This window comes from Xenopus laevis, chromosome 2L, assembly GCF_017654675.1.
Source record: "Xenopus laevis strain J_2021 chromosome 2L, Xenopus_laevis_v10.1, whole genome shotgun sequence".
Taxonomy (NCBI): Eukaryota; Metazoa; Chordata; class Amphibia; order Anura; family Pipidae; genus Xenopus; species Xenopus laevis.
Window position 1 is genome coordinate 86,431,682 of NC_054373.1, and position 26,657 is coordinate 86,458,338.

The 26,657-nt window shown below is 37.8% G+C and overlaps 2 protein-coding genes across 8 annotated transcripts in view; both read right to left on the reverse strand.

The window, feature by feature from the left end:
- The window catches only part of LOC108708221 (receptor-type tyrosine-protein phosphatase U-like), an 88,074-nt gene extending 81,353 nt beyond the window's left edge, over positions 1–6,721 (reverse strand). For 3 of the 7 annotated variants that reach the window (XM_041582133.1, XM_041582132.1, XM_041582131.1), the window contains exon 1: positions 6,552–6,720. In XM_041582133.1, coding sequence (XP_041438067.1) covers positions 6,552–6,624 — 73 coding nt within the window. In that variant the 5' untranslated portion in view covers positions 6,625–6,720. Of the gene's footprint in view, positions 1–6,551 lie in introns of all 7 variants that reach the window. The other 4 variants (XM_041582136.1, XM_041582135.1, XM_041582134.1 and 1 more) reach the window with 2 other exon arrangements.
- Positions 6,722–12,330: 5,609 nt separating this feature from the next.
- The window catches only part of XB5892359.L (provisional ortholog of acrosin L homeolog), a 30,332-nt gene continuing 16,005 nt past the window's right edge, over positions 12,331–26,657 (reverse strand). The window contains exons 2-5 of the mRNA NM_001096086.1: positions 15,331–15,532; positions 14,763–15,031; positions 13,750–13,895; positions 12,331–13,129 (exon numbers count right to left, since the gene is read on the reverse strand). Coding sequence (NP_001089555.1) covers positions 12,494–13,129; positions 13,750–13,895; positions 14,763–15,031; positions 15,331–15,532 — 1,253 coding nt within the window. The 3' untranslated portion in view covers positions 12,331–12,493. The remainder of the gene's footprint in view (positions 13,130–13,749; positions 13,896–14,762; positions 15,032–15,330; positions 15,533–26,657) is intronic.

The following is a 26,657-nucleotide window of genomic DNA, read 5'->3' on the forward strand; positions in this document are numbered from 1 at the left end:
TTCTATAGAAAGAGCTTTATTTGAGTAAATTTCTGTTTACAACTTAGAGAAGGTGCTGCCATGCTGTTTACTGGAGAATATAAAATATAATGCATAGGCTACAAAATAATAAAGAAAGTGTGCCCCCCAGTTTCAAATTATCATGAAAAATTACAGAATACCTCTGTGGAACTACCAGGCAATAACCTCAAAGTCATGGAAAATAGATTAACTTCAAGAAAATATAAACATAATATTTATTCTTTACTAAACCCATATCTAGTCTGAATGATATGCCTCTACAGTTCATTCATATACTGTATGCACTTCAGCAGTACTCTCACTAATGTGGTGCCAGGACAATTGAGAAAACAGTACATGCATGTGTGGAGACGTCAAGGGGAGGGAGCACGGGGTGCCAAGTGGAGGCAGAGGGAAGAGAGTCTGGACTATGGGTAGGCAAAAAAGGTACCTACCCTGCTCCCACCCATACTTGCACCCTAGGCAGGTGTCTTTCTGTCATCCCATAGTTCCAGCCCTGTGCCTCCCTTCACATTCCAATTTGTCTTAACATGTGTCATCACCCTAACACATTAAGTCAACATTTAAATTGGATACAATCCAATATATGCAAATGTAAAAAAAATAGACTATAAAGAAGCATTGACATGTTTTGAGTCACACTGGTTATAAGACAGTATACTTCAGATTTCTGTTTTTCCATTTTTGTTTCTTAATACTAAATTAATAATAAATTATTAACAAGCACTGAAGAATGCAAATATAAGAAAATCGGAGTAAGCTGGTTTTTGCATTTTTTTAAGATCTTATTAACCTTTTTTCCTGCAAAGGGAGGAAAACTGAGGGGAAGGGAAAAAAAAGAATAGAAAGAAAACAACCGTATTCAAAATAAACAACCAACACTGTGCTGTCCGCAGTCCCTAGATTACAATGACATTGAAGTTATGTTATATGAATCACCCTGTTGAATATAGAATATTTTTTTCATTTTATCAAACTACAGTATATGAAATAGTTATCTGCCTTATCTTCCAACAAGGCACACAAAAACTTCCTTTTGAATATAAAATTCTGTTATAATTGCAATAACCCATAAATCAGCTACTAGTGTGAGGAAAACTTTTTGGGTCTGATTGGTGAGCACAGCAGTGTTAAATTAAGGCCTAGGTTCATTCTAGTCCCTTATACCCTTATATTGTGGTTTAAAGCTGCAAGTATAAGGATCAAAGTAGGTTACTATAGGGACTCAACCCTGAAAACAGAAGCAGAATAATATTTTTTTGGCATTATGTACTACATGAACAATATTTCCTCAAATATACAAAAGCTTTCCTGGTCAAGAAGATGGATCCATTATCTGGAAACCTATTATCCAGAAAGCTCTGAATTACGGAATGGCCATCTCCCATAAACTCCATTTTATCCAAATAATACAATTTTTTTTAAAAATATTCCTTTTTTCTCTGTAATAATAAAACAGTACCTTGTACTTGATAGAAACTAAGATATAATTAATCGTTACTGGAAGCAAATCCAGCCTATTGGGTTTATTTAAAGTTTACATGATTTTCCAAATTATGGAAAGATCCGTTATCCAGAAGACCTCAGGTCCTGAGTGTTCTGGATAACAGGTCCCATACCTGTCAAGAAATAGCTAATAAGAAGCTGAAGATTTGTGAGTTTCTTTCAGCAACACTTGTCCCAGCAGAAAAGGCTGCATATGTAACTACAAGGGACTATACCAAGAAACAAGGACTAGTGTATCTAGTGGCCTCTTACTTTGGTTTTTTCACTAGCAACACAGGTTTCTAAAACAATGTGTCATGTTTATATGTTTGATTTATGTACTCCTTGTGCAAAATTGTGAACAGCGAGGTGCACAACACAATACAGGTGAAGGGGAACTACATTGAAAATATTCTTAGCTTGACCTCAAGGAAATGAGAAACTTTCTAAATATAATCAATAATCTCCCCAAAAAGCCTTGGAGTGCTTTGTTTTCAAAAGTCGCCTCGAAGTTTCCTCGTGAGGCAACTTCAGGTGACTTTGGAAAACTAAATGCTCCGAGTGTCATCACACCAGTGATTCTAGCCAGCGGGGAGGCAGTTCGGGGAGATTAGTCGCCCGAAGAAGAGACGATTTGTTCCGGGCAACTAAATCTCCCCGAATATTAGCGTGTCCCCTTACCCTAAATCATATTTAGAAATGTGGTCCTGCTAAAGGAGGAACGTTGATACGGGAGAATTTTATGGGGTTGTCAATAAAGTCAAGGAGAAACTTCCTCTGTAATCCTGAGCACGTTTGAATAATAACACACAGCAGCAGGGGAGTCTTCGCTAGAACAATGAAGGCAAATCTGCTGCTGGAGGTTTATTTATGAATGGAAGTGGAACCAAAAACAGACTTAATCCACAAAGCAATTTTCATAGCCCCAGGGAAAATGGAATCACTGGCGTGCAGTGATTGACGGCTTACTCCACAATTATCACATCTTAAGGCACCAAAAGAAGGATAGCCAGCAGCAACCTGTGCCTTCCTCATGCTTTTACTGTGCTGTACCTCCCAGAATCCAAAGCCTGGCTGCACACAGACTTCTATCTGAATTCTATATTATTATTCTTCATTTGCATCAGGGGCTTTATCAACCCTTCACTAACAATTCCACTTTCTCTCCACCTTCTAATTCTGTATAATGTGCTCTACTCCTGCACAATGAGAGTCCCTCAGATATCTGCCTGAAAAGTGTGATTGTGGGTGCGACAATCATGTGACTATCACCATTATTTCCATTTTTCACTAGATCAACATAGAAAGCAACAGGAGATGATGGACAATGTGATGCCTAAGTTTAAGCATATCAAAATACACAATTGACAAAACCCGTAAAATCACTTGGGTCGCTTCGGCTTTCGCCCAAAGTTTCCTCTTGAGGTAACTTTAAAGCGTTCCGAGTTCCATCCCGTCGGTGATTTACATTCTAGCTGACGGGAAGGTATTTCGGGGAGATTACTCGCCCCCAAAGAAGAGGCTATTTGTCGCTGGGTGAATAATCTCCCCAAGTGGCAGCGTGTGCCACCACCCTTAGAAGCTTCATGGATCCCTATTCAAGGGAGATTATTTTTTGTAAGCATAATGCAATATGGAACAATTTCAAGGTTTTTGTAGATCCATTGATGGGAAGACAAAATACTCAAAAACCAATGCCATTATCAACTGGAATCTCTTACAAGCTCTGGGGGAAAAGCTGACAAGTGCTTATGACCTGGGAATGCTTAGTGGTAAATTTTCAAGCATGATACTTGACTCTCTGTGCACTCACAAGTGATTCCCAGTCAAAGTGAATGTGCAGGCCCTGTGTGCTATTTAACTAAATGAGCACCACCATGTTTTCAGACAATTATCGCCCTTGCACGGCGACCAGGGAAGCTTTGTATCCAAATCAATGGGAAGCAATGTGTGGGTGTTTTCTGTAGCAGCTAAATGCTAAAATGAAATCTAAACCACTAGTAGAATATCACACAACCTAATGAGTATAAAAATGAAACAGAACAATAAAAGATAATTATTTGATGACAGTATCCATTTAATGTCTGGCTCTAGAGTACTATTTCCCTATTACACTACCAGGAAAGCCCCACGCACTTTGCTCCTCCTGGTCTTACAGTGTATCCTCTCTGCATGTAGAAGCAAGTTGCTGAATGTAAAGTCTTGTTCTCTAATAGGGATCTTAACACTCAAGTGTAGGAAGAAAGGAATTCCTTGCAATCTCCCACACGTATCCTGTGACAATGAGAGAATCTGAAGCCTCGTCAACACAGTTGGTTCTGAGACATTTTTCCAGTATGCAGTTATTCAGCAGGCATACTGCAGGAACCTTCATCCAATAAATGACACTAATATCGGCAAAAAATTAGAGCTAATTGGCATTACGGCAGAACTCCCGGGGGAAACAAATCTATTAAAAAGTATTAGGAATCTTAGTTCCTTAGTAACCTAGCTGCCCCCTCCCAAACAGTAGTTCAGAAGGCTCAAAGATCTCATTAGGTCAGTACACTGACTACAAAGTAGGAACAACCTTTTAACCCATTTCACATGTCACTGTCATTAGGTCGCTCATCTTCCTGCCCAAGAATAATGAGCAAACTCATCAGAGCCATAAAGAACTTCCAAGTGAGGAGGTGATGGACTTTGATGTCTTTAAAGAGAAGAAAAGGAGGCTGGTCAACAGAAATAATGTCTGTGTTTTTTTTGGACTGGCATCAATAAATCCTTTAACACTCAAAAGGGATAATGTATGCCCCAATACTGTATATACTTAAGTATGTGACTTATGCGAAGTTGTGCATAATTAATGATATATATATATATATATATATATATATATATATATATATATATATATATATATATATATATATATATATATATATATACACACACACACACACACACAGGTATGGGACCCGTTATCCAGAATGCTGGCTAACCTGGGGTTTTCCGGAAAAGGGAATTTGGATCTTCATAAGTAGACCTTAAGTCTACTAGAAAATCATGTAAACATTAAATAAGTCCAATAGGCTGGTTTTGCATCCAATAAGGATTAATTATATTTTAGTTTGGGTCAAGTACAAGTACTGTTTTATTGTTACGGGGAAAAAGGAAATCAGTTTTAAAAATTTGTATTATTTGGATAAAATGGAATCTGTGGGAATCTATGTATTTATATAGATATATTCATATACATTGTATGCCACAACATATGTTGACATGTTAAACTTGAACATGAAAATTGCAATAGATATTGGTAAACCCAGTCAGTTCATCTTATCTGTGCTTCTGTGTTATCCTGAGTTAGACAAAAACATATTGATCTGTGCAATAATAAATGGCTGATCTGAAAATTCCCCAATGAGTACTTTGACTTCCACTGTCTATTATATTTAGTAGAGGCACCTGGTGCAAAGATACGTGGATATAAACAAAAACAGAAGAATAAAAACATAGATTGAAATTGGATTACACTGTAACCTAATAGAAAAAATATTACAGCAGAACAGAAGGCAACAGCCGATTATTTTGCCAAATTAAATATAGCTGAAGGTACACACCCTGGCCAACATATAACTCATTTTACTCCATATAAAATGAGTCTTGTTCACCATAAAACAGTTCCCTTTAGGTCATTATGCCTTAATAAATATATCACTATGTCAGCAAAAAAAGTGTTTTTGAAACGAGCCTTGTAAATAATTAAGCGAGCTGCAGCTAATAAATGAATGTTTGTTAATTGCTAATGCCATATTTACAGCTATTCACACATACAGCTGCAAATGCGGCAGAAATGGAAGTTTATGGGTCCTCTGTAAATGGTTACTAATATACAATGAGTGGTAACCCTCCTCCTGTGTAAGGATCAAAGTGGGGACTGTTAATGTGTAAATAACAAGGAAGGAAGGGCTTAGGGAACTAAAGGTGCAGATGAGCAGAAAAGGCTACCCTGGTGTTAGGGGGGGAAGAAGGAAGGGGCAGAAGAAACAGTGGGCAAATAGACAGTGGGCACAGTGGGGGTTATGAACAGAGATGAAATCCTTACATAGATCAATCCAAATGGGGAGCCAGGGGTTAGAGCATAACTCACCCCCCCCCCCCCAAACTGAATTCAGTGTGGATATGCCGAGAAACAGGGAACAGGCACATACAGTGCTATCTTGCCTACGGCTTCTGATTGAATAACTCAATACAAAACAGTTTAACAAAAATAAAAGAAATATGGAGATGATGAAAACCAATGAAACACAGTGGGCATTGAACTGTAATGCACAGAGTGCAAATGATGAAAAGAGGGGGGTACAGTATTTTCCTATATTCAAACGGACAGGGGGGAATAGATAAAAACATACATCTGGGTGGGCACAGGTCAGTTTATACAAAGGAAGACTAATAATGACAATACTAATAATGATCATAACATAGATATAGGGACATGTAACTGGTATGGGGGTGAATAATTATCAGTGGAAGACATGCAAGAAGTAGGAAGGGGTTAAGAGGTAACATGTACAGACTGGGGCAAAAAAGCAAAATGATCTTTTACAGAACAGACACAAAAAACAATCTGGAATGGCAACTGCATCTTGGCTGGGCTCGATTCGCTACCTGCAACTCATTTTTGCTACTAGTGAACTACACGAGCCGGAGTCCTTTATTAGGCAAAGGATGATGGGAGATGTAGTTCTCGCATAAGTGCGGGCGGCCCTACAGCACAACAGGACAAAGTAGCAAGAATGGGAGAATGAGTGAGCGGAGAAATCATCCAGAAGCAGGGAAGGTAGAGAAGGGTGCTAAGAGGGGAGACTGGGTGCCAGGCTGGCTATTAGGGCACATACAAAGTGAAAGCAGGGAGTGGGAAAGAGGAGGGCACAGCCGGGGGTGCCAGGGCAGGGAAGTGCAAAACAAGTGCTAAAGGCAGAAAAAAGAAGGGCAGTAAGTGACAGGGGAAGGAGGGAAGTTATGGGAGGGAGTGCTTGGAACAATAACAAACTGTTACTGACCTGTGGGAGTCTCAGTCTCCAGGGGGAAACACAGGGGGGCAGCCAGGAGCAACAGCGCCAGCTGGGGGTGCATCCTGCCCCTTTCCCCCAAAACTGTCTCAGCTCTCCCCCCTCGGCTTCTACCTGTTCGTCACCCCCTAACTATTCCAGCCTGCTACTGTCCCCCCGCCCCCTCCCTCCTTATTCCAGCCTGCTTCAGCACGGGAAAGTTGCAGAGTGGAGCGGAGTATCAGGCTGGCTCACTGTATCAGGACTGACGTCATATGGTACATAGAGACCGCGCAACGCAGCGCCCCCTGCCAGTCATGCAGGGAAGCCGGCACAATAGTGACGCCTACTGGAAATAATGGGGACATGGAGCAACAATGACATCTGCTGGGAATTACAAGCTTCACAGCGTTTTTGTTTTTCCTTCTTTTGTTTCTCGCTGGTTTACCCTCGCCACGCGCACTGGAGATTGTGCCCTCCCCGCACCTCCTTTCTCTGCCTTCTCTTTGTACAACTGTGCTGTGTTAGCTACACGTTCTCTCCTCACTGTATCAAAAGCACGAGGAAATAACATATACACAAGGAACATTTATAAAATGTCATTAGAGCTGAGATTTAAATACAACAATAGGGTGTTCTGTATTTTTTTTGTGTTGCGATGGGATCAAATTTACTCAATAAGATACATTCGATATGATTATCAACAAGTAGATTTTGTTTTTCTTTCCATTCTTTATGGTTGTGCAGATCAGTGTATTTACCCTTCATTTTTTACATCCTACAAATAAATATATACAGGTATGGAAGAATCCATTATCTGCAAACCCATTATCCAGAAAGATCCGAATTACAGGAAGGCCATCTTCCTAAACTCTATTTTTAATCAAATAACTCAAACTGTTAAAAGTTATTCCCATTTACTCTGTAATAATAAAACAGTACCGTATACTTGATCCTAACTAAAATATAATTGATTCTTATTGGAATTAAAACAATCCTGTTTGGGGTTTAGTAGACAAATTATGGAGATCCAAATTATGAAAAGACAATATCCGATATATGCCAAGTCCTGAGCATTTTATTTAATAGATCCCATACCTCTACTATCATTTAACAGCTACCTGGGACCCAGTAGCATCGCTAGAGGGGGGCGGGCCCTGGTGCGTGACGCGCAGCTGGGCCCCGCCCCCTCCGTACGGCCGCATTTGGCCGCATTTGTCAGTGGCGCGTGAGCTGCCGGGGGGCCCTGAGGGGGTGCGTGCCCTGGCCTGCTCGCACCCCCTGCTCCCCCGGTAGTTCCGCCACTGCTGGGACCTGAGTTATGCTGAGGGTTTGATTTTACTAATAAAAATATCTCATGTTAATATCTAGCTCAGAAAGGTAGAATTCAGCAGCTATTCCCAATATAGATACCTCTGTGCCACTATAATGCCTTTGTGAGAGACAGAACTATATTCCACTGACCCATTAGCAGTGTTATTTTTCAGGCCCCCAAAATGTTTAGAGGTTGACTTGTTTTACCAATATTTATTGAAACTGTATATAAATGTGGGTTCATGGGGCCCCTATACCTCCTGAGCCCCCGGCAGCTGCAGGGTCTGCTTCCTCTATAGTTACACCCCTGCCCATTAGCATTGATTACACTCAACATAGGACACATGTACACTCAACACCTCTTATATGTCCAGGTACATTTTTTCCACTTAGATTGTGTTCCCTTAATTTTAATCAGTTAGACAATCCACGAGGATGGATTCATTTTAATGGATTCATTTTCTGACCCTAATAGAAACACTTTGAGACTTGTCGTAGACCTGTTTTCCAATACATCATATATTTGTGGAACACATAATACAAAATTGGTAATCTCATCATTAATGTTGATGGAGCATTTGGTTGGCTAAGGGAGATGATAATCACTTGAAGCACTGCATATGGCCTGCATCTCCCTTTATACAGTTCTGTTGTAGAGGATGATGTATGTTACCCAAACTGCCCTGTTTAAATTAAAAAAAAAAAAAAGAGAACAGCTGGTCGCTGAAAGGGTTGCAGCTTTACTTTTATCTGTACATGTTTTCATGACAGTTCATTCATTACAAAATGAAAGAGGAGGTATTTACATATTGACTTAGCTCCTGTAGAAAGCAAATGATGGAGCAAAGGCTGCTGAGCACCACTGTTTTCTGCTGGTTACAGACACGAGTTTAATTGCCCCATTTCGCTTTTCTGATAAATTTGCAAAACTGTGGGAAATTTAGCAAAATGGCATTTAAGTCAATTTTTATTTCTTGTGCCAAATGCATTGGTGTCAATGCTCACTCAATACATTTTCTCTGTTTTTTTTCTCCTGCCAAGGAAGAGAGCTTTCTAATTATATTATAATTTTAACAGTGTCACAGACACAATACATATTATATGCATAGGCGAGAAGTAGTTCAGTATTATCTGTAGAGGCAAAAGACAGGGGATGCTGGGAGTTGTAGATTAGGAACAGTTTGAAGGCTTGTTTTTAGATCAGCCATCAGGACGGAACAGGGGGGACAGTTCTTCCAGACCAGGTGGGTTATGGTTCCTTAAAGGGGGGGCTAGGTGTTCTCATTTATCCTGGGTCTGGGTCTGCCCCCCCCCCACACACACACACCTGTCATGAGCTACAGACTCGGGATGGGACACCCTCCCATCCCATCTGTAGTCCCTGCATCTTTGTTTCTCTGCACAGATCTCTATATTGTTCATTTTTTCAGAAGTAGTTAAGTCCTGGTGGAGCTGCATTGGGATTGGCTAGGCTGGGGAGGAAGTTCAAACTTCAGCTTTGAGTGTGTCCAATCCCCATGCGGCTCAACCGGGACTTATGAAGAAAACAAGCAGAATGGAAAGCTTTGTAGAGTAAAGAATTTGCAGGGTTGTCAGTGTAAAAAATCCAAATAAGGAGTGGAGACTGGGGAAGAGAATGGCATGGGGGGGTGGAGGTGACTGGGGAACACTGGAGATAATGACATGTGAGGAGAAGAAAGTTGCAGTGGAGCATGTGTGGGTAGGGTAAAAATGACATCTGTATTAGCAGAGAGATAACTAGTTTTCTTTGCTGGATGGTTAGATAGTAATTATGGCTCATCATCTTATGAAAAGATATACCTAATTTATTTTTTATCAGTTGAAAAAATTCACAATTTGGCTAATTTTAATGTAGCGGCCGCAATTTCAGAACTCTCCCTGGCGAGTGCTGGAATTCAATGAAGAATCGCTGCAGTATGGAAAATAACATGGTAATTGTGCTTGTAATTAAACCCTGATAAGATTGGCATTGACAGCATGAGCGACGCATAGCAATATCAAAAATGTCACTGATTTGGCCCTGTTCTGCATCTTTTACAGCCTTATGTGAATATAATTTTTCAATATATATATATATATATATATATATATATATATATATATATATATATATATATATATAGTTTTCAAACAAATAGAGGCCCTGGCCACCACTGTGTGTTTGTTTATTAACCATTAGGACCCCTAGGGAGCCCAGATGATTTTGTTTTACTGGGCCCCATGATTTGTGATGGCGGCGCTGCTTATTTAATCAATGTTTCAGAGGCTGTATTGGCAGAATTTAATTTCCACAGATTATGGGGTTTATTAATCAATAGACTGCAAAATTGTCATACTCCAGCATTCAAACCATACGCTGTAGATTCTGTCACCTGTCAGAACTCCCTAACTTAAGCTGGCCATAGACGCAGTGTACAATTTTTGGACCTTCTGTGGGCTCATCTTTTAGTCGATCGGACAGGTTAGAAAATTTCTGTCAGGCAACGATAATATCTTTGCTTGTATTGCCTCTCTGCCAATAGCCATGTGACTGTCACTACTATTTCTGGGACATAAGTTTCGTAAGATTGCTGTCTGTCATTTAATGGGCAGATTTAAGCAAGAACATCTTTTTCTTGCTTAAATCTGAATTGTGGCATTGAAGCAATCTATCAATATCCAAAAATTTGTCGTATAAGAAAAAACCTGAATATCTATGGCCAGCTTTACACCATAAGGGAGGTTAGATGGGGGGGCAATATGTGCCTCCCCTAGCTCATCCCTTATGAATACAGCAATGCTGAAAACAGGCAGCTCTCTATTAATTTAGTGCAGGTCCTTAAGTTCCTTTATATATAGAAAGAGAGACAGACAGATAGACAGAAATAATATAAAAGACAGTGAAGAACATGCCTATACAGATAAATTGTCTGGGTGCTGGTTAGAAATTGAGGAAGGTCACTTTATGTGAACCAAACATTGCATTGTGTAAGCGCAAGTGTAGCGCTATAGTAAACTGACTTTACTCTGGTCAGTGTTAGCTACTTTCAGTGTGGGGTAATACCACAAATGAGGCCCTCTCTCTCAGGGGTAAGCCCTCACAGCAGGGTGGAGGCAGGGTGTAGTGCAACTGTAACCAGGTGAATCACACAATAAATGGGTGCCAGTAGTTCTTTAATGCTTAACCAGTATATTTATTAACAATATAGCACAGATCCACAAAGGAGTATTCAGAGCACAGAACAAGTAGTATAAAGGAAGCAAATACTCACAGCACCATGCATTGGGCTGGATCCCTACAGGCAAGGGTTCATGTCAGCAGAGGTAGCAGTAATGTGAAAGGTACAGCCAGCTTTCAGGATCTCTTTAGTTGGCATCTAGGGCAATTCCTATCATCCCAAGTCTCAACACTTTGTCCCTACTTCTGGGCTATTAGTACCAGGGATCTTAATCCCTCTAATTTCTCCTTGTCGGAGCTTTGAGCTGCTCAACTACCTAAGCTATCACTCCTTGAGTGATCTATGACAGAGTATGCTAATCTATTTACTAGGGCCAATGCTCCTAGGATCACAATACCCATTCCCTTCCAGCCTGCTTGGTTGGGCTATTTTATACTATACTTTATACTACTGCACAGTGCCATCTGGTGTACACTGTGAGAACTAAGCACAAGGTCCCCCCATAAGGACCCACTTAGTCGTCCATATTACTAGGGATGTGCTTGTCAATAATGTGTAAGGGTGTCTAAATTTTCACATCCCTACACAAGTATAGGATCTATTATCCAGAATGCTCGAGTCCTGTGATTTTCTGGATTATGGATCATTATTTGTATCACCAGACCTAAGGTGTGCTAAAACCATTTAAATATTAAATTAATCCAAAAGGATTGCTTTGCTACCAATATGGATTCATGCAGCATAGTTACCCTTAAGTACTAGGTGCTGTTTTACTATTACAGGTATGGGACCTATTATCCAGAATGCCTGGGACCTGGGGTTTTCTGGATAATGGATCTTTCCTTAATTTGTATCTTCACACCTTATGTCTACTAGGAAATCATGTATACATTTAATAAACCCAATAAGCTGGAGTTTGCTTCCAATAAGGATTAATTATATCTTAGTTTGGATCAAATACAAGGTATCGTTTTATTATAAAGGAAATCATTTTTAAAAATTTGGATTATTTCATTATAATGGAGTCTATGGGAGTGGGCCTTTCCGTAATTCGGAACTTTCTGGAACGGGTTTCCAAATAACGGATCCCAGACCTGTACAGAGAAAATATCAATCTTCTTTTAAAATTAGATACATACTATAGTAGTAGTTGACAAAAACTGTATAAATTGAAACTGTTATGGTCTGCCTGGAAGTAGTGATTTTCTGAGAACCTACTGGAAGCTTTGGAGATTTGTAAAATACCTTTATATGGAATAGGTTTAAAAACAAACTGAAACGCAGAAATACATTTAATGTTTAAGATTTTATTTTTATTATAAAAATAACTTGTATAGTATTTTATGTTTCATATAAAAATATATATATATATATTGGTTTGTTTTGCTATAAAAATAATTTCTTATAACATAAAATGAATACGTCAATAAAACAATTTTTTTAAAAAATATATAAAGAATTCTAAAACAGTAAGCATAATAGTAGTAGAGGCAAGTATTTGTAAATTATATGCCGAAAGTAAGCATGGAGTTGTCCAGTTGTCATAAATGCATGAATAGAGCTGGTGCCTGCAACAACTGCGCCCATTTCTTCAAATTCTAATGAGATCATTTCTTCAGGGGAGGATTCCATGCTCTTAGTATCTATCATTATAGAAGAGTTAATTTCTCTAAATTTTGATCTTCTGTCCTCTTGATCTAGCACAGGGGAGGTCATTTTCATTGATGGATTGCCATAGTTTGAAAACTTTTCGACAGCAGAAGCCATTCCCAATGGTGGGAATTGTGTACTATCCTCAATATTCATCCCAGATGTAATTTCCATAGATGTAAGTTTAGCTGACTTCTCTCTGTTGAAGGCTATGGATTTGGCACTCCTCTCATGGATCATCATTGAGGTCCTTTTCATATATGTGGGGGATCTCTCACTTTTTCTGTTTTTGATCTTGTCAAGGATCCACTCTTTGAAATACTGAGTAGAGGTAAATACTCCATTCCTGTGCCAGTGACCACATAATCCACCCCAGCTTGCTATTCCAACTACAAAATAGGTTTTAGCTTGCTTCCTTTTACACATTAATGGTCCACCACTGTCTCCCTGAAAGCAAAAATAAAATATTAGATCTTAAAAGTGTCAGTGATATTTTTTATCATTTTATTGTTTCCTATAAAATTTTACAATCTCTAAAATGCATAATGTCGTCCCACAATCTAACCTTTTTTTATCATGTTTAAATTTTGGTTTATTTTTTTTTTAACCAATATTGTAGTTATTTCAAGAACAAACAATAGCATAATTTAATACGTACTAAACCTGGTTGGAAGACCCCATAAAACATTATTTATGGGGCTTTTGTATAGGGACTGTAATTTATTGGGGTCACTTTCTTTGTAGGAAACGGGGATTAAGCTGATTGAAGATACTAAACAAAAGCCCAACTGAGAAAGCTGATATTTAAACTTAAATGGCTTCCTGAATCATAAAATAATAATTTGTAGCAATTTAATGTTCCTTTTAAAGGAACCTGACTTATATTAGTTATTATATTAACAGGTTTCTTTACTTTTAATTGAGCCCTAAAGGGTGTTATGTGTAGTGCTGTTGAAATTAGTAGTGCTGTTTTAAAAAGATACAGAAAATCTATGGGACAACCAAAAACAGTTATTAAAAGGGGCCAACTGGGAGAACCTCCCTCACATTAAAAGTCTAACACTTACCTCACAGGTATCAGGACCACCTTGTTCGTAGCCTGCACACAGGTTGTATTCTTTTATCAGGCCTTCGTACCAGTTTCTTTGATTGCAACGGCTGTTAGGAATCAATTCCGTGCTGGCCTCCTGCAGGGCATCTGTTCGTATTCTAACTAAAAAATTTGAAACAAGGTCACATAATCAATATCTGACACTGTTGGTCAGCTATTTTCCTAGTATTTTCTTGTTCAACTATAAAATGATATTATAAAATCATAAGAAGTAAGAAATTAAGCATAGTGGCTGTAATTAGTAAAGCAAAGCCAATAGAAAAGTTATTAGAAATTAGGAATGCACCGAATCCAGGATTCGGCCAGGATTCTAACTAAAAATTTAGAAACAAGGTCACATAATCAATATCTGACACTGTTGGTCAGCTATTTTCCTAGTATTTTCTTGTTCAACTATAAAATTGTATTATAGAATTATATAATTATTAATATTATTATTATTAATATAATTATATTATTATTGCTGTATTATAAAATTGTGTAAACAGCTAAGACATGAATCTGAGTAAGAAATTAAGCATAGTGGCTGTAATTAGTAAAGCAAAGCCAATAGAAAAGTTATTAGAAATTAGGGATGCACCGAATCCAGGATTCGGTTCGGGATTCGACAAGGATTCGGCCTTTTCCAGCAGGATTCGGATTTGGCCGAATCCTTCTGCCTGGCCGAACCGAAACCGAATTTGTATATGCAGATTAGGGGCGGGAGGGAAATCGTGTGACTTTTTGTCACAAAACAAGGAAGTAAAAATGTTTTCCCCTTCCCACCCCTAATTTGCATATGCTCGGTTCGGTATTCGGCCGAATCTTTCGCAAAGGATTCGGGGGTTCGGGCCGAATCCAAAATAAAGGATTTGGTACATCCCTATTAGAAATAAAAATTTTATTTTACCTTTAAAAACAATTCTATTGATAAATGTGTCATTTGAAGTAGGAAACTATGTATTATGAAGAAAAATAGTAAAAACTTACAGAAGCCATTTACCATGCCCCAACCAGCAATGTAGCAGTCATTCATCCTTGTAATATCAGAGGCTTCCTGAGGTAAACAGGCTGGCTGTATGTAGTCACTGTATGCTACAGGTTTATCTAAACTGATCAGCGCTATATCATATTTTTTTTCCTCTTTGTTGAACTGCTCATGTCGTATCATTTCTTTTATCTTTCGAATTTGGGTCTCTGGCCCCAGCTCTGATATGTTGAATGACCCAAATACAATTCTGGCCAATGACTGCGGACTGCTAAAACAAGAGAAAAGTATATCATATAAATTTCACAGCCCAACGTGGCTTATGTCTCCATTACAGAATTGTATAGATGTTTTATCATAAAAGGTTAAAAAAAGTTGTCAAAGTGTATATTTTAGCAAATGCTCACCTGCTTAATGGTTGCCTCTTACAACTATCTATATTGTATATATTTGTAAATATATAAAAATTAAATATTATAATCCCTGCTTACATGGCCATTATGAGTCTATTCCCAGAAGGTCGGCTGCACTACTTGCTCAAATTTTACTGATACTATAAAATGATCTTACCTCTGATATTTGTAAAGGCAGTGAGCTGCAGTCATAACCCAATGATGATTCAGGATAGTCCCTCCACAGACATGCATATAAGTTGAATCTATTGGCATCTGGATGCTCACTATCCATGGCCAATTCCCTGGTAGTGCATTAGCTCCTTTGGTCACACGTCGGACACGATGATGACTTCTAGCCAGTGGTCGGATTCCACAATCTGTTGAACACAAAGAAATGCTAAAATTACAAACCATGTATTGCTTATATAATATATATTGTGTAATCTGCTTTTCATTTACAGATTCATACAAGACAGGTTCATCTAAATTACCTCTATCAATATAAGATTATCAAGCAGCTACAATATTTACAGCTTTCTTTTCTAAATCAATGACTAATCTATCATCGAATAATTATTACTAACAAATTTAGTTTAATTCTCACGCTCGCTGTGAAATGTATCCCCAGAGTGGCACATTTCCTAGTGTACACCCATAGTTTTGTACATTTCTGGTGCACATTACCCACTGCACCTCCATTATATGTCATAAAATGGCACATGGAAAGTTGTGTAGCACAAATTTCCCCTATTTAAAATGAATGGGAATCACCCCTCTCTCAGAATTTAATTATTACTGTTAATATTAAAAATGCACCCTGTTAAAACGTAAACACTATATATCACAGTACTTAGACTCTGTATTATCTACTGTTACCACAGATACCCACTTTCAAGTATTGAGTTCTCAGACAAAGAAATAAAAAAAACAAAGATGAAAGAAAGAACAAGTAGCTTCATTCTCGCTCTTGCACCTTTCTACTGATGGTTTATCAGTAGAATGTGGATAAGATACCACATAAAAGATAATGTCAGGATGACATCACAATAGAAGCTCAGCCCAGGTGCTCGGTGATAGAGGAATTGGCAGCCTCAAATACAACGTAGGAAAAGAACACACCGGCGCATCATGGGTAATGCTAGCAGGAAAAGCCTTGCTCGTTTATTGCGGATGCATCCGCAATAAACAAGCAAGGCTTTTCCTACTAGCATTACCCATGATGTGCCGGGGTGTTCTTTTCCTGAGCTCTAATTTTACTCTTTTATAAACCTGCCCCTAAGACTATAAATTATCTACCTTGCATTGTCTATATTTACCAAAGATACTCACTTTCAAGTATTGAGTTCTCAGACAAAGAAATATAAAAAATGATGATGAGAGAAAGAACAAGTAGCTTCATTCTCGCTCTTGCACCTTCCAACTGATGGTTTACCAGTTGTGTGTGTATGAAAGATCACACAGAATATAATATCAAGGTGACATCACAATAGAAGCTCAGCTCAGCTTGCAAAAGCATAATGCATGATGACATCATAATGGAAGCAGTTAACTCCCAAGGCAGGTTAAAAAGTAAGCTTGGTTTAAAGGAAAACTATACCCCCCAAACAATGTAGGTCTCTATAAAAAGATATTGCATAAAACAGCTCATATGTAAAATCCTGCTTCGTGTATATAAACCATTTTCATAATAATATACTTTTCTAGTAGTATGTGCCATTGGGTAATCATAAATAGAAAATTGCCATTTAAAAAAAATAAGGGCCGCCCCCTGGGATCGTAGGATTCACTGTACTCACAAACATACCAACAAACCATACATGTTAGGTCACATGAGCCAATTAACAGACAGAGTTGTGTCTTTTGCTTCCACCCTTCTTCCTGTTACAGTTAGAGTTGAAGTATTTCTGGTAAGGTGATCTCTGAAACAGCACAGAGACCATCACGAAATGGTGGCTCAAGGCAAGAGATGTAAAAGGGCAAGATTTACTTAAATATATATTCCAGTTTGGTAAGATTCTTTAATATGCCACTTAATATGATATGAACTGTTGCTTAAGTGTTCATTTTGGGGGTATAGTTTTCCTTTAAAAGCAAAGCTGTAAAACTGGCAAATAAACCAACACACACACACACACACACACACACACACACACACACACACACACACACACACACACACACACACACACACACACACACACACACACACACACACACACACACACACACACACACACACACACACACACACACACACACACACACACACACATATATATTCCATCCCAAAGCCGGCACTCTCGACAGCAGGTTACAGTTGCCTGGGTGCAGTATCAAAAAACGAAATTTCCAACATACAAGCAAGATCCGCACTCACAGGTCTTAAAAATGAATAAAAGTTTTTATTGTAAAGGGCTAACGTTTCGGCCTCCTCCGAGGCCTTTTTCAAAGTACACAATACATAATACACACGCATTAAATACCCAGGTTGGCGGGAAACAATCCAACTTGAAAATGACGTATACACCTCATCATCAGAAATCGACTACTGCTAAGTTGTCAAATGTTATACAATTTTCACATACTAATCTGCCACATGCAACAAATAACATAAATAACACAAACTAATTGATACTAGTTAAAATCAAGATACTGTGCAACAAAGTTCTTAACTTCCTTTTTCAATTGCTATGACATTCATGTTGCTATCTAAGTTACACAATGTATCGTCCTATTGAAAAGAGGTGGAAGGTCTGCGCTGGGGCTCTCTCAGTCTTAAACATACACGTATCATTACATAGTATAACATCCCAATAAACTAGAATTAAAAAAATGTAAAAAAATTTTTTTAGTTAAAAATCTTACAGTTGTTACCCGCCTGCTACGGCTATGTAATTAACCCACTGAATGAAACTATCAACCTTTAAATATTGTTAAATCCCTCCTGTATTGCGTGACATCCCCCGGCCATTAATGAAGGAAAAAATACACTAACCATCCCCTAAGCACATTATGGTGGCTATGTTGAATATTTACCCGATCAATAAATTAACCCTTTCAGTGCCACTAGCTAACAACCCAAACCCCAACCCTTAAAAGATCCTCAAAAATTAACATCCAAAATAAAAAGTGCTATAGAAAAAATACAAAATATACAATAAATTACTATTAGGCTATGAAGAACATGTGCATAAAAATAAAAAAACCAGAGAGTAAATATTATATTTTAAATCACCGTGTCACTAAACAAAATATGTATAAATCCCAATAAAAGCCCTACAAAAGTCACTATAGAATCGTCCATAGAGTGACAAGTGTGAGAATCCTGGGGGTATCTGGTTGATAGTCACTTCAGTGTAGTGTTAAAGATCACATCCATCAATCACCAGCGAGGTGAGGTTGAAGTTCACATACGGCTCATACTGAAACCGGGGAGTATCGCTCTCAGGTGCCATTATCATAGGCGTTAACCGACTCCACTTCACATAAGGCTCACCTCACCGTATCCATAAGGACCCGATCACTCAGCGTCACGCGCTTCCGCGGCTCGAAAATACAAAGCGCCGCACACCCTCAGGTGCGGGTCCCCGCAGTATGAGCCGTATGTGGACTATTATTCAACCTCACCTCGCTGGTGATTGATGGATGTGATCTTTAACACTACACTGAAGTGACTATCAACCAGATACCCCCAGGATTCTCACACTTGTCACTCTATGGACGATTCTATAGTGACTTTTGTTGGGCTTTTATTGGGATTTATACATATTTTGTTTAGTGACACGGTGATTTAAAATATAATATTTACTCTCTGGTTTTTTTATTTTTATGCACATGTTCTTCATAGCCTAATAGTAATTTATTGTATATTTTGTATTTTTTCTATAGCACTTTTTATTTTGGATGTTAATTTTTGAGGATCTTTTAAGGGTTGGGGTGTGGGTTGTTAGCTAGTGGCACTGAAAGGGTTAATTTATTGATCGGGTAAATATTCAACATAGCCACCATAATGTGCTTAGGGGATGGTTAGTGTATTTTTTCCTTCATTAATGGCCGGGGGATGTCACGCAATACAGGAGGGATTTGACAATATTTAAAGGTTGATAGTTTCATTCAGTGGGTTAATTACATAGCCGTAGCAGGCGGGTAACAACTGTAAGATTTTTATTTTTTAAAAAATTTTTTAATTCTAGTTTATTGGGATGTTATACTATGTAATGATACGTGTATGTTTAAGACTGAGAGAGCCCCAGCGCAGACCTTCCACCTCTTTTCAATAGGACGATACATTGTGTAACTTAGATAGCAACATGAATGTCATAGCAATTGAAAAAGGAAGTTAAGAACTTTGTTGCACAGTATCTTGATTTTAACTAGTATCAATTAGTTTGTGTTATTTATGTTATTTGTTGCATGTGGCAGATTAGTATGTGAAAATTGTATCAAATCATGAGCTCTAACTTCCACCCATTGATAAATATACCTCTAAAAATCCCATAGAAATTAATAGAGTGTGGGGAGTTTTCCTGTGATGAGCTCTAATTTCACTCTTTTATACATCTAAGACTATTCATTATCTATGTTGCATTATCTACATTTACTCACTTTCAAGTATTGAGTTCTCAGACAAATAAATATGAAAAATGAAGATGAGTGAAAGAACAAGTAGCTTCATTCTCGCTCTTGCACTTTCCTACTGATGGTTTACCAGTAGTGTGTGTGTATGTGAGACCACACAGAATATAAAAGCAAGGTGTCATCACAATAGAAGCTCAGCTCAGCTTGCAAAAGCATAATGCATGATGACATCACAATGAAAGCGGTTAACTCCTAAAGGCAGGTTATAGTAGCTTGGTTTAAAAGTAAAGCTGTAAAGTAAAGCATGTTTATTCATATAAAGTTACATAAATATATTTTACATTTTCAGTATTATCCGTTATCCATAATTTTTTTCACAATTAGCCTGCCCCTTATTAGGGGTAAACCAGCACATTTAGTGAGAACCATACTTCATGCATAATAACCACAAACATTTGACAAAAAATATATCTGAAAATGTGCGTTAGCTCTGTGTGTGTGTGTGTGTGTGTATTTATATATATGTGTATACTTGTATATACTATATATATGTGTTTTTAGTATATATTCCAGTACATTGCTATAATCTCTGTTTTTAATTAAAATTTTTAGAAAATGGCACATAAGGTGATTTCTGTTACTTTGACACCTGTGATTTGGAAAGCAAATTCTCTATCAATTAAAGAAAAGCCTTTTGTAGTGTCAATATTTCATAAACAGGGAACACATGGTTACTGGCAAAGGCTTTAAGGGGTCCAGCCACATACAAGGCCTAAGACCCAAGAGGACCAGAGGGTACAAAGAATTAGAGCTTTTACCAATACAGCAAGTAAAGGGCAGATTTAATTAAAAAATTAAATGATTATATGTCTGTTTTTTTCACATTAATGCGTTATCGAATGTGTGCCAATGTTAAATTTCTTTTTGGGTGTGCATGAAAAATCATCTTTTGTAAAACGTTTTAAAAACTGTCTGTGCAGAATAAGCACACAATTATAATTCTTTTATTAACGGACAATAAAGTGCTGTAAAATAAATGCAACTCAGAGAATATTGTGACACAATTAATTAAAGGGGATCTAAACCCAAAAAATTATTCAGTGTAAACCTACTCAGAGTGGTACTTTTCCAGTTAACATTCAATGTCTTCTTTAATTGGTTACTGAAATAGTAATAGTTTTGGCCGCTAATAGCAGGTTTGGCTCAAAAGCTCTCTTTAAACGCCTAGAGTATCAGCAATCCTAAATAGCTATACACTTTTTATGCACTTTTATGCATAAAATAGAGTTGTTATTTTGCCCTATACATGTGCCTACTGTATAGTTTAGGTGCCATATGTTAGGAAATGTAGGGGGGGAGGAGGATACCCCCAAAAAAATTTACAATCTTTTTCAGCCTATCACCCTGAAAAAAAGTAAAAGACGCCAGCGTTTTTTGGAAAAAATTTCTACTTTTTTTGAAGCAAGCCCTATCTACTCTATTGCACTTCGCCTGGTCTGAGGTGGTGAAGGTAAGTCTGGCGCAAGAGGTAACGTTCTGTAAAATGCGTATATTAGTGAATTATCGTAGTTACGTTCCTTCGCCATAGCGCAACTTCGCCTGGCTTAAGGGTGCGAAGTAGCGCTTGAGTAGGTTCACTTCGCTAGCGAATTTACGCCAGCACCCGTTAGTAAATCGGCAAAGTAACGAAATTATGTCACGCTGGCGAATTTGCACTAGCATTCCGCTTCGCACTTTAGTGAATTTGCCCCGAAGGGTGAGCATCTGTGCTGGGGAACTCTGGTGCTACAACCACCCTGGACCTGAAAGTAGCTCCAGGGTGGCACACCAGACTTGCACCCAGTGAATCAGATGGAAACAGCATTTTGAACACTTTAGAAGTGAAGCAACCCTCACTAGATGCAGGTCAAAGCTTGCATCTGATTTAGGTCAAAACACAAGGGCAACATATTCATCCCAAATCTTACCATAGCTGATCTTTAAATATAGCCAGCCGTTCTCCCTAGTTCTTACCCTAACTGTCCTTCAGGCTGAGCCCCTACTGTGGAAAACACTGTTTTACAGAAAATCGTTTTCAATCACTTTAGGAACCTCAAGTATGTACCGTGGTCATCTTTTATGTGTGCATGTTACTATATTTCACCACATTACTGGACTGTTTCCATACAAGCATTGTACATACAAATGCATAAAAAAAGGTGTGTTACAACATCATGCAGACATTCTGCTATTAATGTGCTCACAATAAGCAAATCAAAGGGGCACAAAGTTAGACCACTTAAGAGTTCATACAATTACCATTTGCTACCCTTGTGTGTTCCCTAATGCCTAGTGTCCTCCTGTGCTCCTGCCTTGCATGTACTGGATAAAGTCAGGGGGATATTCATGTGCTCCCCACTGTGCATGCACATGTGCGGAATACAGGCATTGCCACAACACTTTATGCTCCATTCTTGGAGCACAGCGTGTTGTACCTTGCCTGTCTCTTGCAGTTTGCAACTTGTCACTTCTTAATAAAAAATCTCCTAAATGTTTTGCTTTTATCTCATTACAGTTATAATCCTCTAGGCCACAATGGCTGACCCATACTGCCAACATTTATTTTGGATGGGGGGTACTGAAATAATAAAAATACACTAACAGCAACTACAAATCAAGAAGACAAGTGGAAGCAAAATCTAAATTATGAAGTTACTGTTGCTAAGGCTTTGTATAAACAGACTTCCCACAACTGAAAAGCATTGTTTAGAAAACTCTTTTGTAAGAGCTGCTTTGTGCTCTTGAAGAGAGTGAAAGAAAACTGCTGTTTTAAGTTACAAGACAAGAAAAACTTTTCCTGGAAACCTGTTCAACAACTAGAAGAAAAAAATATGTACAAAACACACAAGTTGTATGCCACCAGTTCCAGTTCAATAAAACAACTGGAAGGAACAGAATGTCATTACAAGGCAATAAACAACAGTTTACACAAGATTTCTGAAAAAAGAACAGTGTATATGTTAGCTTAACTGAAAATGTTAACATTATAATACATACCTAAAGCACTGCCAATATTGACAGCACTATATAAATAAATGATGATGATACCTACATACTGTAGTTAGTGTACTGTATATGAAGAATGGTTTCGTTTTACAATTCATACTGCATCCTGGACTATTCAAAATACTATTCTAAAGCATTTGCAAGAAGGAGCAGTTTTCTCCCTCAAATTAAGGGGAATAGTGAGGCCTTGTGCTTATGGATTAATTTATATTTAGGGCACCCCCTAGACAAAAGTGATGTGCTATTGCTCTCAAAACTCCCCAGCCTTCAGTGACACCACATATTATCACAGCACCTTCCATTGCATCTCCCCTGTCAATATATCCACCCTTTGCATACTGCTTGGACAGAAGAAGACTAACACCACCACAAATAATTTACTGCCTTAGGTATGAGCCTTTGTGGCATGCTCACGAATCTGGGCCTTTTTTGCCCATGTTGCACTTCAACCCCCTACATTTATAGCAATGTTTTCCAACTGCAAACATACTGTACTGCTCCATATGTATGTTTTATATTTATGTTCTCAGCAAACTTATGACTACTGGTAAAAATAGTGTAGTATACTAGCTTTTCCAAGCTCTAGACAAGATGCAGGATTTTATACACAATTTGAGTGTGTGAAGTTATTAATATAAATAATTAATGAATGTTATAGAATAAAAATGGTTTACTTTTGCACTCATATCTCTAAGGATAGCCAGTGTGGGAGAAAAAACGGGCAATGCGAAAGTGCGAAATAATTTGCGAAACGGCTAAAAATTTGCAAAATGCATTTAAGTCAATGAGCGTAAATATTTTTCCAAATGCATTAAAGTCAATGGGCGTTTTTTTATGGTGACTTTTTGGTCCAAATGCATTAAAGTCAATTAGCGTTTTTCTTATGGCGACTTTTTGGTCCAAATGCATTAAAGTCAATGGGCGTTTTTTCTTATGGTGATTTTTTTTGTCTCTGCAACTTTATTGTCCAAATGCATTAAAGTGAATGGGTGTTTTTTATGGCAATTTTTTGGTCCAAATGCATTAAAGTCAATGGGCATTTTTTCTTATGTGATTTTTTGTCTCTGCAACATTTTAGTCTTGGGATTTATTTTTTTTGGGTCAATTCATGCCTGTCAAAAAAATTCGCTCATCACTATATGTAATCTATGTAAACTGCATGGATTGCATGAAAACAAAGCAACTGGGTCAGAGATTTTTCTAAAATTTGCACTTTAGACCCTGGTAGACTCATGGCTCCTTAGCTTGATGATCCAGGTCTGTGCATGATAGATCTCCATTAAATGGTTCCTAATATAATTCCTTGAATGAAAAAAAATCCCAAAAATTTAAGGTAAGAGAATTTGAAGATTTTGAAGATATTTTACAATTTGGTCAAATGCCTACTTAATTCAGCGAGACTAACAAGGGATAAAATGTAAGGTCATTTTTAGTTCAGTCACCCGGGTTAAAAGATTTTGTAATCCATGACACAGCGCTAAATGGGAATACTTATAAACCCAGTGACTGCTTTTCTTCTTAGATGGATAATTATCTTTGAAGTGTTATTAAAATCGTTCCTGTGTTGTTCACAGGGGTCCCAACGAATATAAATCCTCTTTGGTCTATTACAATTAAATTAGGGTGAATAATATTAAGTCTCTCAGGCAGCAATTTAATAACATCTCATAATCCTGCTTTCACAATGCAGTAACAAACTACATCTTCAAAATCTTTGCCCTTAGGATGCACATCAATAATGCAATGACAAAACGATAGATGCTTTTTTTCTTTAAACATACATTGTTTAAGGGGATTGGGGTTTCTAAGATTTGGGGAGGATTAGTGCATTTTTCCCTTCCATGGAGGTACAAAAAAATGTAACTTGAAAACGAGTCAATTCGAAGCAAGTAAGAATCAATACCATATGTGAAATGTATTGAGTAGAATGGTCCTTCACTCAGATTAAAGAATATCCAGTGAATGAAGCAATACACCCTTGAGCAGCCGTTAATACCCTACTACATCTATAGAACTATTACCAACCTACAAAAGGATCAGCAATGAAATGGATTCCAGCCGTGCTAAGTGCTTTGAGGGTATTGTTTACAAAAATTCTGCACATGAATGTCTTAGCAGAACAAAATCATTCAGATTACAGCATTCTTGAAGCTTCACAAAAAACAACATGACATTTATTTTGCTTGTCAATTTTTTACATGATAAATGAATCCTTGATATGGAGAAACAATAAATGCTTCTGTGTATAATGAAAGTAATAATGCAGTTTTAAGAAACTTTCCAATATACATTCATTAAACATTACCAATGGCTCTAAAGTTATTTGTAAATACTAATTACAATGGAAAGCAGTATTTGTTTATTGCATTCTGTTTTCTGGGTCTCTTGAAACACATTATTTTAATTTGCTCCTTATTTGGCAGGACATGTTTTTGTAAGAGGTATTACAGATACAGATATTATTAAAATGGCTATTGAAATATTTTTTTCAGACCAAGTAAATACAGGCATATTTTCTGAACATTAATTAACTAACTCCTTTAGCTGAACAATCCTTTGCAATTCCTGGGATACAATCACAATTGAATAGGCTACAATAATAACCACATAATGACCAGAATTAACAAAACCAGATATAAACTAGATACACCTCCCCTTTTTGTTTTGTGCATTTCCGACCCTCTTAAAGAAGGGGTTTTTGAAGACTGTGGACATGAATTTTTCTGCAGGGTATTAAATCTAAATGTCTTTTAATATGGCTCTCTATTTCCTTTCCAAAACAGTCACTTAGAAGTTTAAAGCTCTAGGGCAGGGGTCCCCAACCTTTTTTTACTCGTGAGCCACATTTGAATGTAAAAAAGAGTTGGAGAGCAACACAAGCATGAAAAATTCCATGGGGATGTCAATTAAGGGTTGTTGTTGGCTGTTTGGTAGTCCCTTCATGGACTGGTAGCCTACAGGAGGCTCTATTTGGCAGAACACCTGGTTTCTATGCAACCAAAACTTGCCTTGAAGCTGGGAATTCAAAAATAAGCACCTGCTTTGAGGCCACTGGGAGCAACATCCAAGGGGTCGGTGAGCAACATGTTGCTCGCGAGCTACTGGTTGGGGACCACTGCTCTAGGGCTAGAGCTCAGGGCATTGACATTTCACATGAAAGAATCACTGCCATGTCTGTTCACTGCCAGAATCATCAAGTGGGAGGACTCATCTGGAGGGAAGCAGCTCCTTTCCTCCAGCTGTCATTATACCCAACAAGGGAAGGATGAAGTGATATGCAGTGCAACATTTCATTGGATAAGCTGTCTGCATATTCAATTAAGCTGCTGGCACAGTAGCCCTAAGATGCTGAGTATTAAGCCCCATTTATCTGTGAAAAACTCCTAACACATCCTAAATCCTTAAAGATAGAAATTAAATTGCAAAAATCATCAGAAGAGAAATATGAGCAAGTTTACCCAAATAAGGCAACATCTTACTTGGTTTGAATCCATGCTGTCAAAGTCAACCATAGTCATCTCAACAACCAAAAAGTCATGTGCCTCCTAAGTGATTACCATGACTGTCTGTAGATAAATGGAACACAATACAAATAATAACAAGATATTCTTTCTATTAAAAAATCCTCTACCAATAAATATATATAGATATAAGCATATATTAAAAAATATAAGCCTATTCATCTGCCAGAATTATTTTCTAACAATGGATAATACAAGATAAGACACCAGGGTTATTAGCCACAATAGTAGGCACCACTGACACAATTTAGAATAAGGTCATTGCAAATTCAGCACCAGGAACTAGCAACTCAGCATATGACTCAGTCTTTAGCAAGCCATTCTTTTTTCTCATTTCAGTTTATTTGTGTTAAAAAAC